Source organism: Crinia signifera, chromosome 4 (assembly GCF_055691185.1).
Source record: "Crinia signifera chromosome 4, ASM5569118v1, whole genome shotgun sequence".
NCBI classification, from domain to species: Eukaryota; Metazoa; Chordata; class Amphibia; order Anura; family Myobatrachidae; genus Crinia; species Crinia signifera.
This window is the reverse complement of record NC_139220.1, coordinates 51,941,178-51,955,070: the sequence shown is the minus strand read 5'-3', so window position 1 is coordinate 51,955,070 and position 13,893 is coordinate 51,941,178. Positions and strand designations below refer to the sequence as shown.

At 45.6% G+C, this 13,893-nt stretch overlaps 1 protein-coding gene across 1 annotated transcript in view; it reads right to left on the bottom strand.

Annotated features, from left to right (window-relative positions):
* Positions 1 to 13,893, bottom strand: part of FAT2 (FAT atypical cadherin 2) — an 86,048-nt gene that overhangs the window by 38,499 nt on the left and 33,656 nt on the right. The window contains exons 6-8 of the mRNA XM_083181753.1: positions 13,619 to 13,758; positions 9,941 to 10,216; positions 7,664 to 7,874 (exon numbers count right to left, since the gene is read on the bottom strand). Of these exons, the coding sequence (XP_083037879.1) occupies positions 7,664 to 7,874; positions 9,941 to 10,216; positions 13,619 to 13,758 (627 nt within the window). The remainder of the gene's footprint in view (positions 1 to 7,663; positions 7,875 to 9,940; positions 10,217 to 13,618; positions 13,759 to 13,893) is intronic.

Sequence of the window (13,893 nt, the reverse complement as noted above, 5' to 3'; positions counted from 1 at the left end):
GAAGGAAAAGTGAAAAGAAATTTCACTTACCTTCTCCACAGCCGGGGGAGCGGGCTGATGCCGCCGGAGCCTGTAGGCGCGCGCGCGCGCATGACGCGCGCGCGCGCGCGCACGTAGTACACGGCTCTGGGGCTACTGCACATGCGCGCATATTAATGAGGCGCATGCAAATGAGCTCTGTGACGCGCTCACGCTGGGCACGTGAGCGCACAGAGTATAGTAGCTACCAGCCCGCCCCCTGCTCAGATTTTACCTCAGCGCTGAAGATGGAGGACACTGTGTCTGTCTCTGCTACAGACACTCTCCCTGTGTCCCCTTCAGCCAGCGCTAGGAGCCTCAAACACAGAAAGAGGCTGCCTAGTGACACTTCCTCATCTGAGGACATTATTTTTAAGAGAAGAAAGCTGTTTAACCCTGTCAGGTCTGCTGACACCAGGGACAGCTCTGAGGTAGACAGTACACCTCAGGATAGTGATTCCCCCTCCAGCTCAGCATCGCTACAGGGGAGGAAAAGCACAAGTAAGAGGAGACATGTGAGCAAAAGCTCCAAGAGAGACGCCTGTTCAGGACTAATCGTCTCATTCCCAGGTATTGCCCGAAGTAGGAATACCTCAGCGGTACGCAATAAACCGCAGTCTCCTGCCCACGGGCACACTCCCCGAGCCTCAGAAAAGCATAAGAGGTCTCAGGGCTTACGTAAGGGGGCAAGTAAGCATCGCTCCTTAAGTCCATCTGACTTACAAGATGTACGCAGCCAGGTCTCAGTAGACTGGGAGTCCGAGGAGGTGACTAGAACCTCTGCGTCCTCTAAGAGAGGCGAATATAGTGACCTGCAGATGGCCAGGGTGGCACTAGCAGGAGTCTCACCCCCGAATAAAATGTATTCCTCCCACTGGGCCTTACAGGAAAAGTCCGAAGTCCATAACTTTGCACAGTTAGCCTTCAGGACATCCCTCGTTAAAGAGGATGAGATGGTTCTGCGTAACCATACAGGGATCCCAGATATCCCCGCCCTGTTTGCCCCTGATATTGACCCGGCATTATCTTCACTTATTGGTGATAAGACCCAGAGTGACTCAATTGACAAGCTGCTCAGGAAAATCCAACTGAAGGTTTCCGATGCGGCGGGCCCCCTGCTGTTCGTACTGAACAAGGCGGAGAAAGAGGGCACCGCGAGCAGCTCCTTAGATTCCCTAGTGGCATCAAAGGCAGCACTCCTGAAGGCGATAAGCAGAGCCACCCTTATGGTTGGACAGACTTTTGAGTTTATTTCCAACACCCGCAGGTCCCGTTGGCTGTCCAGAGCAGGGCTAGCCGACTTAGCGCCCAAACCAGCGGAGGTCCCTAACCTTACTGACTCCGATTTATTCGGCCCCGACTTCATAGACGAAGTCAAGATCCGGTATAAGGCACGCAAGTCGTTTGCGGATCTAAAAAGCCACCAGTCTTCCAAACGGCCCTTTCGTCAGGAGGGTCGTTCTGCCACGGCCAGCAGTGCGACCCGTGACTACCGAGACTATAGAGGCTCCACCCGAGGCCACAGAGGAGGCTACTCCAGGTCCCGGAATTCCAGAAGTGCGGCTCCTTCAACCTCCTTCCCCAGGAGAGACAGAGGAAACGGTGAGTGTACCAGAAGCACAGCCGCACCTTGGCCTCTCACAGGCCATACACCAGTGGAGAGAAATTACAACAGACAAATGGTTGTTAAAAATTATAAAACAAGGTTTATCCCTTCCGCTGCTGAGATTTCCTCGCCAGAGAATCCCATGCACAATAAACGCCAGTCCTCTCTTAGACAAGGTTTTAGTCACAGCCTTGTCTCAGGGAAGGATAGAATTGGCGGACACGTCCAAAACAGGTTGGACAAGTCACCTCTTTCCCGTAAGGAAACAGGACGGCTCCTACAGACCGGTTCTGAATGTCCAATCTCTGAACCAGTACATAAGACATCGTACGTTCAGAATGGAGGGTCTAACAGAGGTACCCTTCATTTTGACACAGAACGACTATTGCATAAAAATAGACCTCAAGGAGGCCTTTCACACTGTACACGTCCATCCCAATCACAGAAGGTTCCTGAGGTTCCTCTGGAACGGCACCCTCTACCAATGGACCGTCATGGTTTTTGGTTTGTCCAATGCCCCTTACACCTTCACACGACTTATGAAGGCGGTGATAACACACCTTCGCCAGAAACAAGTCCGATGCATAATTTACTTGGACGACCTCCTAGTCGTACATTCAGAGCAGGAGACACTACTCTCCCAGAGAGACACAATAATATCACTTCTGCTCGGCCTAGGCTTCTCAATAAATTATCCCAAGTCAGTTTTAACACCTTGCCAATCGATTACATTCCTGGGATTCGTAATAGATTCCCGTTCTTTCTCTATCGCAGTGCCGGCAGAGAAATGGACAGACATACAAGCCTTTGTCTCCCACATTATAAAGCGTCAGCTCAGCCTGAGAGACCTCGCAAAGATCATAGGCAAAATGAGAGCTTTAGACCCCGGGTTCCTTCATGCACCCCTTATTTGCAGACACGCTCAGAACCGTCTAGGTTTCCTTATCAGGATAGGCCTTACCTGGTCACACAGGATCAGGCTCACGCCGGTAGTTCGCGAAGAGATACAGAGGTGGACAGTGCTACCCATTCCTCCCCCCAGACCCCTGCAGGATCCTACACCGGTTATCATCATAACCTCAGACGCTTCACTCACGGGGTGGGGAGCCTTTACTCGCGACAAGGCTGTGAGGGGCAGGTGGTCCAGGCAGGACTCACAGGCCCATATCAACCTCCTGGAGCTAAGAGCAGCCAGACTAGCCTTAGCGGCCCTAGTTCCCCCGCAGGCTCATCATATTCCCATTCAAGTCCGTCTGGACAACAAGACCGCAGTATCTTATATAAACAAGATGGGCGGCACAAGGTCCTTGCCTCTCTGCCAGGAGGCAATAGACATCTGGGAGTGGGCGGTTCAGAGATCCATCCAGTTATCCGCAATATATGTTCCCGGAGAGCTAAACGAGTTGGCAGACTCTCTCTCCAGAACTCGCCTCACACTAGACAGAGCAACTCTAAGGCCAGAGATCTTTCGCAAGATCGTGACAGCTTTTGGGCAGCCAGGAATAGACCTCTTTGCGACACCATTCAACAGTCAGGTTCCGACTTTTGTGTCCAGGATATGGTCCCAGGGGGCATTCCAGACAGATGCTATGTCATTCCCCTGGACGAACCTAGTCCTCCCATATGCCTTCCCTCCACCAGCCTTGCTGTTGAGGGTACTACACAAAATCAAGTCGGACAGGGTACCCCAGATTATTCTGGTATACCCGATCTGGCCATCCAGAATTTGGTTTCCCCTAATCAGCCAACTACAGAAGGGCCCCAAGATCCCCTTAGAGATCTCGGGAGAATGTTTTCAGGGTACCCAGGACTTACTACAGAAACTGCCACAATGCATGTGGATGGCGACATTGCTAGGTTGTTAGCACACTCAGATCTCTCAGCATCATCAACCGCACTAATCAATGCTTCTCTGAGACCCAGAACCAAGGCTAGATACAGCGCCATAATAAAAGAGTTTATTGCCTGGCAAAACACCAGACCCAATGCTCGTCCCTCAGCACCAGTGAATTCAGCAATTGATTTCCTATCCCATAAATACGATACAGGCTCAGCCTCGGCCACCATACGTTCGTATGGTTCCGCGCTCACCCTTCTAATCCCAGGGTTTTCAGAGAATAGGTTATACTTACGCTTACTCAAAGGTATCTTCCTATCTAGACCATCACGACCACGCTACTCAACCACCTGGGACATTGAACCCTTTCTCAACCACTTAGCCACCATTCCTTCTACATCCGAAGCCCTTAGCCTATCGAGGAAACTGGCTTCCCTGATGGCTCTAGCTTTCGCGGCAAGAGGTGCCGAGTTATCATTAATAGACATTTCCGACCCATGGATGACCGCAACCCCAGCGGGTTTTCACATCATACTCAAAGGGCACACAAAGACAAGCTCTATCCTCAGGCCCCTCGTAGAGTTTGACCTAGTTAGAGATCAGTCTGACCCCGCCCTATGCCTGGTAGATTGTTTGTCGGCATATTTAGCTCTGACAGCCCCGATAAGAGGTGAACTTTCCCAACTGTTCATTACGTGTCGTAAACCCTTTCGCCCAGCCAGACCGGGAACAATCCGGGGTTGGATTGTGTCGGTCATGCGGGATGCGGGTATAGACACTTCACAATTCAAAGGGCACTCCCTCCGCGGAGCCGCAGTTACCTCTGCAGCAGCCAAGGGTTTGCCATTGCAGTGTATTATGCAGGCTGCTAGATGGTCCTCTACGCGTACCTTTGTAAGGCACTATTGGAGACCATCTGATCACCAAAAGGTGGAGTTCCTTAGAGCAACCACCAGGTATGTGGTAGTCTACCCACCAGCTGTTGCTAGGTGGCAAGCCTCCCGACGAACAAACAGTAGTTTGCAGGAATCTATGACCTGCAAACTTTCTTTGTTCTAGGGAATAGGATTGCCACCTAGCAACAGCGACCCACCCTACCCGCCCGTTGCCTTGCTAGGTCTGGTGGTTTCTCTTGCTGCGATGCTAACTGTTTCCTTTCTCCTTTGGTTACAGGCGCTCCAAAGAATCAGAGCAAACAACAGGCGCAGCCAGCTAAGCAACAGAAGTGATCCCAAGAAGTCCGTTTGGCTTCGTCGAAGCACCGCTTGAAGTTCCATTACTGATCGTACCTTATAGTATTTCCGTTGGTTGTCCAGTTACCCTACGGGCTAGATATTTCATCGCGCTCTTGTTGTCGAGCAGCAGTTATTAAACACGTTTATTCAGCATCATTCAGTCTCTTGTCTCTGATTGGGTACAAGTACTAGGTGGTGTTATATTCTATTTCATGTTCTAAGGATTGCCATCCGTAAGCTTCTGTAAAATCTGAGCAGGGGGCGGGCTGGTAGCTACTATACTCTGTGCGCTCACGTGCCCAGCGTGAGCGCGTCACAGAGCTCATTTGCATGCGCCTCATTAATATGCGCGCATGTGCAGTAGCCCCAGAGCCGTGTACTACGTGCGCGCGCGCGCGCGCGTCATGCGCGCGCGCGCGCCTACAGGCTCCGGCGGCATCAGCCCGCTCCCCCGGCTGTGGAGAAGGTAAGTGAAATTTCTTTTCACTTTTCCTTCTCCAGCGATCGTCGGGAGGCTTGCACTACAACCCACCAGCTGTTGCTAGGTGGCAATCCTATTCCCTAGAACAAAGAAAGTTTGCAGGTCATAGATTCCTGCAAACTACTGTTTACAAATATTTTCTTTCTGTGCAACATGTGGATCATTCTATTGCAGTTTTGTGAATACATATCATTCAAATACACTAATCTAAAGATAATTTCATTAGATACAGTTGCCCATCCGAGAACGTTCTCTGTGTGCATGAGGTGCTTAGAGAAAGGATATGATACAGTACTAACAAGGTGAATAGCAGCTGTTACTGGGTTCACTAATGCCACTTGTTAACATTCCAAGTGGACAGGCAGGAACACACATGCAAAGATTTGAAGTACATGTAGTAATTGTGATGTTTATTTTCACACCATCTTGTTGTATGTGAATTTTATTTTCTTTTTATACATCTTGTGATAGCTTAATTTTTGTATATAACCCTATTTGTAAAAGTAACAAAGTTATACCGCTTTCACATTGCCTAAATGTTTTAATAAACGGTATTTTAAAATGGTATTTAAAACGGGTCTGAGCCTTGATAATTGCACTAGATTACCGTTTTAAATACCATTTAAATACCATTCGCATCAGTCAACCCGTTTTAATCCCCTCAACACGTTTCAAGGCAGAATGCAGGGGACAGCCTATCACAGGTCTGTAATCTGTTGTTTTTGCTAAATACCGTTTCAGAGCCATGCTCACTGCATAAAAAACGGCTCTGAAACGTGTAGGACTCTGCTTTTTAAACGTTTTGAAATACCGGTTATCTTTAACCGGTAAATCAACTCTGGCGCTTTCCCACTGCAGCCTTAAACGTGTTGAAATGTGAAAAAAACGGCAATATACCGTTTTACAAGTGCAGTGTGAAAGGGGTTTAACAGAACTAGATTATTGTTATTACTACTACTACTATTAATATTAATAATCAATAAAAAAGATAAGTATTATTGTAACCATGCAATCTCATTTACACCGCATATGGGATAAAAATATTTTGAATTGATTATACCCATTATGTACTAACTGTAATGTGCTGGGACAGCAGTAGCGATAATTGCTGTTCCTGTGAGTTACATCTCAGCAGTATTGGAGGAGTCTTTAACATTTCTGAAAGACTCCTCCAGGGAATGTCCTCCAGTCTGAATGGCAGATGTATTAAGCCTTAAAAAGAGATAAATGCAAAGGTGATAAAGAGTGATAAACATCCAGTCAATCAGCTCCTAACTGTCAGTTTCCAAACACAGCCTATAACATGACAGAAGCTGATTGGCTGGATGTTTATCAGTCATTACCACACACAGACGATAACATGACAGTTAGAAGCTGATTAGCGGGATGTTTATCAATCTTTATCACCCTTGTGTTTATCTTTTATTAAGGCATAATGAGTCCCTGGAATATGCCAGAGGCTGCGGTAGAGGGATTATAAGATCCCTCTCCTCCGAAGATGCCTCCATAGTCATAACGTGGTTTATGCCACCTGAGAAATATGTATACTCTACCTAATGGATCAAACTATGAAAAGAGTCGCTTTTTGGGGCTGTTACATAATAAATGATAATAATGGGTATTGCATTCTGAGGCAGAAATTAGCCTTTTGCAAATTTCTGTAAAAAATTGTGCATTACTCGGCTGTTGTTACATAGCTAGAACTGACACATATAATGATGCTGACACTGCAGTCTCTGCATAAAATGATGACAAATCTTGCTTGATAAACAGGTTTATATGTCACTGTGCCAAAAAATAGTAACTTTTTCTCTATTGTTCATACATGCAAGGCAGCAGAGAGCCTGGCCTGGACCAGGTACTTTTCAGGGGGCGTGGCCTAATCATGGGAGGCGTGGCCATGCACCCTTGGACTAAACACAGAAAATGTCTTACTTTAAACACCTGTCTGTCCACTCTGCAGCCCAGCACACAGCAGAATGTGCTGGGTTCAAAAGAGTTGCTGCTTTCAGGTAACGGGGGCCTGGGCTCAGATAATTAGTACCCACACACCCCCGTCACTTGGCACCACTGCATACATGTTCAAACCGTCCAGCACCAAGCCCTGATTTCTGCTTGAGACTATAGTTATTATAATAATGTATATTGTGTTTCCCCTTTTTGACTTCTGTAACAACTGTGTGCGAACCAGATGCAATACACATTTATATCTGCCAATTTCAATAGTCCCATCAATCTTTAGCATATAAGCAAAGCAATAAGTGTTCAAGACCAAATTACGCTGAAGGCAGTCAAATAAACACATCGTAACCAATCACATTGAAGCTAGAAAATCAACTTTAAGTATTTTTAAAATAATCTGCTTTACTCAACATCAATGATATTGTTAAGTGGTAATAATGTACTCATACTACTAGTCACACAATTATATTGTAATGATGAGAAATAACATCTTAAGACTAACATTTTCTTTAAGCAAATCGCACCTGACTGAATGAAATATTGTATGGCTGCATTGGTTCCTTGGTCCTTATCGGTAGCTCGTACTTCAAGCACCTCAGCGTTAGCGGTTGCTGAGTCAGAAATCATTGCCTCATACACAGAGTGGGTGAAGTGCGGAGAGTGGTCATTACTGTCCTGCACCTGGATGGTGACCCGAACTAAGTTCCGCTTAATTTGCACTTCCTGATCACGCACCTAGAGGAGACATATAAGGAAGTCAGTGACACACATTCTGAAAATAGATATAAAGGGGAATGTAATAGCGTCTGAGTTCGCCAGAGGTGCGGGATGTTGGCAGTTTTTTTTTTTTTTAAAGCGACAATCATTTACAAGACAAAACTATGCTTTGTAAATGATTGCGGCTTTTTAAAAAAAGTCTTAGTTCGGCTGGCATAACGCGCCTCTGCCGCACTCGGGCACCATTAAATATGCCCCTTAGGGTACTTGTGTATTTTGGCGGCGCCCATCGCATCGCATACCATAACGCATACGATGGTATGCGATGCGACGCGATATCGTACGATAGTGCACGATGGCATACAATTTTCATACAATTGTACATACAATGCCATACGATGCGATGCGATGCAATTAAACATTGTAAAAGCACCCTAATGGGTGCTTACAATGTTAAATGCACCCCCCACGCCACCCCCCCCCACTATAAACGTGAACCCGAAGCGTGGCGAGCGCAGCGAGCCCGCGAGGGGCGGCGGTACGCGTCCTACGACCTTTTCATACCCCCACTATCCACGTCGGCGTGGAGTTGAGAATAGAATAGTGTGGCGAGCGCAGCGAGCCACCGAGCCCGAAGCGTGGCGAGCGCAGCGAGCCCAGCGAGGGGACGCGGATACCTGGGAAGCCCGCGAAGGGACGCGTTTACCTGCTCGCCACGCTTCGGGCTCGGTGGCTCGGTGCGCTCGCCACACTATTCTATTCTCAACTCCACGTCGACGTGGATAGTGGGGGTATGAAAAGGTCGTAGGACGCGTACCGCCGCCCCTCGCGGGCTCGCGGCGCTTGCCACGCTTCGGGTTCACGTTTATAGTGGGGGGGTGGCGTGGGGGTGCATTTAACATTGTAAGCACCCATTAGGGTGCTCAAAAGCACCCTTTAGGGTGCTTATACGATTTTTTATCGTATAGGGGGTCAAAATCGCGTCGCATCGCATGCCATCGGGTACATGGCATGCGATGCGATGCGATACGTTCGTCGTACGATGGACATCGGGGGCGCCGCCAAAATACACAAGTACCCCCCTTAGATTTGAATAATTAAAGTGCACAGGTTTAACAATGGGAACACTTACACTTCACTTAACCGATTACTTCCCTCTGTTTAGGCACAATTATTTTGCCTTCATAAATGACCTCCTATGTGCTCCAAAATAGCAGGAAAACAGTTATATTAGTGTATAATATATGTGCTTCTGGTGGTACAGTGGTTAGTATCGCAGTCCCATGAGTACAACCAGGAAGAGTTTGTATGTTCTCTGTATGTTTGTGTGGTTTTCCTCCCAAAATTCAAAACATACTGGTAGGTTAATTTGTTTCTAACAAAAAATTTAACCCCAAGGTGTGAGTTAATGTGTTAGGGAATATAAATGGTAAGCTCCACCGGGACCAGGACTGATGTAAATGACTTAATATAGTAGTGTGTACTGTGTGCATGTATAAATAACTAGAAATTAATAATCCTTATTCTGTAATCTCCACAAAATATTTACAAAATTATTTTTTAACAATAATTACACACATATAGTTTCTTTACTTTACTTTAGTGTTCTAGAAACACATATAGTTTCTTTACTTTACTTTAGTGTTCTAGAAACACACATATAGTTTCTTTATTTATATCAATGCTTCCTTATTTCTTTTTGACATTGAGGGGAAATTTACTAAAGCTTATAAAAATGAAAAGCGGTGATGTAACCCTTGGCTACCAATCAGATTCTGTCTATTATTTCTATATTGCATCCTAGAAAATGATAGACATAATCAGATTGGTTGCTATGGGCAACATCACCACATTTAATTTTTAGGAGCATTAGTAAATATATCCTTAGTTCTCATTTAGGAACTAGCAATCTGATCATTGAAGTACCAGTACTGACCTGAGCGGCCAATACACTCTTTTCAGTTATATATTAGACTATTCAATTCCCACAGAAATGCCATACATGGGTTTAGTATTACATTTAGTTCTTTATGGTAATCTTTGCTCTCAGATTGGTTTAGCTATCATAAAACAATAAGACATACCATGATGGTTAAAATATGAATTGGCATTGACTCGTAGTCCATACTTTCTGTAGTAAACAATACGCCGATGTTTGGATCCAACCTGAACATTTTGGCGCTCCTCGGGTCTGCGCTGCCTTGTATGGTATAAATGAGTCTGTTTCCGCTGTCTTTATCTGTAGCGCTAACTCTAAGCACCTCAGCTCCCAGCTGTATGTCCTCTGGAACCTGAGCGGTGTAGTGATCTTGCAGAAACTCTGGCCGGTGGTGATTAACTGGCACAACAGAGATGTAAACCTGTAAAAGAGGTGTAGAGAAAGACAATGAGAAATGTCTCTAATACCAGAACATAGAACAATACAATATGACTCCATCCTCAGCCAAGCTGCCATTTAATACATTAATCCTTCTGTCAACAGAACATGGAGTGGAGGCACTGTGGCATATGTGAACTGTGTGGCATAATGTGACCTGAGGGCACTACAATGCGTTTAACACATCTGTGCTGCTGGGAATGTTTACCGATTATGGCGGTTATTCTGGATGGTTTGCAAAAGCACACTCCTTCTTCAATGGACAAAACCATGTGCACTGCAGGTGGGGCAGATGTAACATATGCAGAGAGAGTTACGTTTGGGTGTGTTCAAATTTAAATCTAGATTGCAGTATAAGATTAAAACAGCTAGTATTTACTCTGCACAGAAACAAAATAACTCACCCAAATGTAACTCTCTCTGCACATGTTACATCAGCCCCACCTGCAGTGCACATGGTTTTGTCCATTAAAGAAGGAGTTTCCTTTTACAATCCAACCAGAATAACCCCATATACCTGTTAATACTGAGAACATATCTGTTTGACAACCTGGCCCCCAAAAATTAGCTGCTCTGGGGCCCCTGCACGCCTTAATCTGTTCTTGGTTCCAATTCCTCATATAAAAATGAACCATCCATCACTGATTCACATTCACAAAGATCAAGTGAAACGATCATGAGTGGTGGAAATGTAGGAACTATAAGGCTGTTTATAAAGGCTTCAGTCATAATTGAATCCTTTTGAAGTAGCAAGTAATCATGTAGGGCTTGGACAGGATACTGTGTGAGCAAAGAGGTGAGTGTGGTAGGAAATATACAGAGTGAAAGCTTAGGAAGCAAGGTGAAATCATAAAGAAACGGAATGGTTGGGAGAGCTGTAAACAAGATAGAAGGAGCAACAGCTACAAACGTCAGAACAGCAGGAACAAAGTAATAACAGTAGTGATATGTTAGAAGCCGCTGTGGTAGGTTTTCTCCTTGGTGGCTCCCGGTTGTTGCTAGACTTACAGGACATTGCTTCTTCAGACTGCATTCCTCAATGGTCCCACTGGTTGTGCTAGCACCCTGGACTCCTAAGCTATGTACAGCGCCGTATGAACTCATTATTTATTATGGACCATCCCTTTCCCGCTCTCCTGATTCCTCCTGCTTGTTATTATAAGGCAATCAGCCCTGCTTTCCTCTGCCGGTTATAGCTTATACCTGTATGTAAGGTCTTTGGCCAGGACTTCAGTACAGTGTACCATTCATGTGGATACTGTGGTTATTACTTTGTCTTTCTTTCTATTCTGAGTTCCGCAGCACGGAATGGTGCCTAATCTGTTCCTGCAGAGTTCCTGCTTTAACCCTCTGTGTTCCGTTTCCCCACTGGCTGGCAGCCTGCTTGTATATTACTGCAGCCAATAATCTTGTGGTCTCCAGCCAACTGTATAAGCCACTACTGTTTGAGGTTAAAGGCCTGGCAGCATCCTAAGTACCAGTGTGTGCAAATAACACTAAGGGAACAATGGGTGCTAGTTGTATGTGGAAGACCCTCCAAGTGGCTCTACGGATCTCATACAATTGTGCTATATTCCCATTAACATGATGTTGATAGGACCCAGTCATAGGGTTATATTAAAAAAGACAAATCCACTATTTACTATCTTTTGTTTACAAACCCCATAACCAGGGGCGCCTACAGTTCGGCCAGGCCCCAGTAAAATAAGGGGGTGTGTCCAATGGGGGATGGGGTCAACACTCCCCTGGGAGAAAGAAAATAGTTTGGAAGGGGCGTATGACATGCAGGGGGTATCGATAGGGGTGTGGGTGTGATCGAACAAAGGGTGTGGAGAGAGAAGACAGGCTACTGCTGCAGCTGCCTCTCTCCCCAGCTCAGCACACAGCACTGAGCAGCTGGGGAGAGAGGCTACTGCAGTGGCAGTAAGATCTTCCTCAATCCCTGCAATGAGGAGAGGGTATTGGGCCCTGTGCCCCTTCATCAGACCTGGGCCCAGGTAATGAGTACCCGACCCCCCTGCACTTTGGACACCACTACGCATAACTAGCTACCTGGTATCAGGTTTTTGTAGTTTGCCATACTAGTGAGGGTCAGAACTGATTGATGAAATAGAGCAATTTAAATCCAAAAGATGTGATAAAGTATAAAAAAAAAAACTATAAAGTCCCATACAGACATGTAATGGAGAAAAGTCATACAGAAAGATCCACTGCGCTCAAATATGTGCATCTGTCTAAGAAAATCAGCATAAAAGGTCAAAATAAAACTCATCCAAGCATAATGCGGTTCATGACAATTGACTTCGAACACTGTATATATGACACGTAGAAACCAACTTTTTCAGTTGAAATAAAAGTTTGTATTTGGCTCAGTATTTAACAAAAGCAGCCAATGTGTAAGTATTTAATGGAGCATGGAGAATGTACGCATACACTTACAATATTTGGCTATGATTTAGTTCTTTAAGCATTAAGGTTGGTGACTAATCTATCAAATGCAGCGTGAATAGCCAAGACAAGCATGTGTGCTAATATCAGGCAGCAAGTTCTAACCTACCGTACACAGCAAAGGTTACAAGGGCTTACACTTTACATTTCTCAGGGATTAGGGTTTAATGAAAAGTCACAAGCGTAATTATTGGAACACTAGAGCTGCCTCAGTAGTGGCAGCAGTCATGCAGAAAGTGATGTCTGAGATCCTCCAGCAACGTAATAATTCCCAGCTGATCTGCAGCTAAGAGATGTGTGGTTTTCAGGGCCAGGTCTAGGTAGGGATGGCCATCGATCATCAATAATTAGAAATCATTGATGGTTTATGGCCGATGTCGAATAGTTTTGCCATCGATGGGGGAGAACCAGATGGTTTCCCACCATCGATGTAAATTATTAGGCTGGGGGGAGCAAAATTTGTAGTTATGCCACTGGACTGACTGTTTCCTCTCCTCCAGACTAATTAGCTCCTCCCACTACTGCATCCAAGACTAACGTTTTTACTGCTCCGCTTCCCTCCTCTGGAACTTGCCACTTCCTCCTGTGCACATTAGAAGACCCTCTACCATTTAAAGGCTCAAGTGTACAAGTTTTACACAAGACAAATTACATGTGATGGTCATATAAAAAGTGCATTCTAATTTATACTTTTTAACTATTTTACAATAACAAATTGAGATGGACACAGACTACATTCTTTTGCAAATGGCGGATGGTTTGCAATCTGCGCATATGTGTCTGAGCAGCCCAGCACATGTTCTGCCACAGTCTTGTGACAAAAGTTTATTTTCACAGATCCGCTGCTACCAAAGATACAGAACCGGCCCAATTTGCGTCTACTTGTGAATCAGAACCTGAAAAATCTCTGTGGACAGCAAAGATTACAAAAGTTTACCTGGGTACTGATTGTATGGGATCCATCTGTAACCTGAACGGTGAGGTTATAGGACGATTTCCTACTGGCCTGTAAGGGTCGGGCAATGACTAAACCACTAGTGCTCTTGTCGATATCAAAATCCAGGTCGTCATTGCCTCCTGTGGTACAGAGAAGAAATAACAATTCCAATTTAGGCACTTTGGGGGAGATGTATCAAACCTCGAGGATGATAAAGCGGAGAAGTTGCTCAAAGCAATTAATCAGCTTCTATCATTTCTCTAGCACAGACTTTG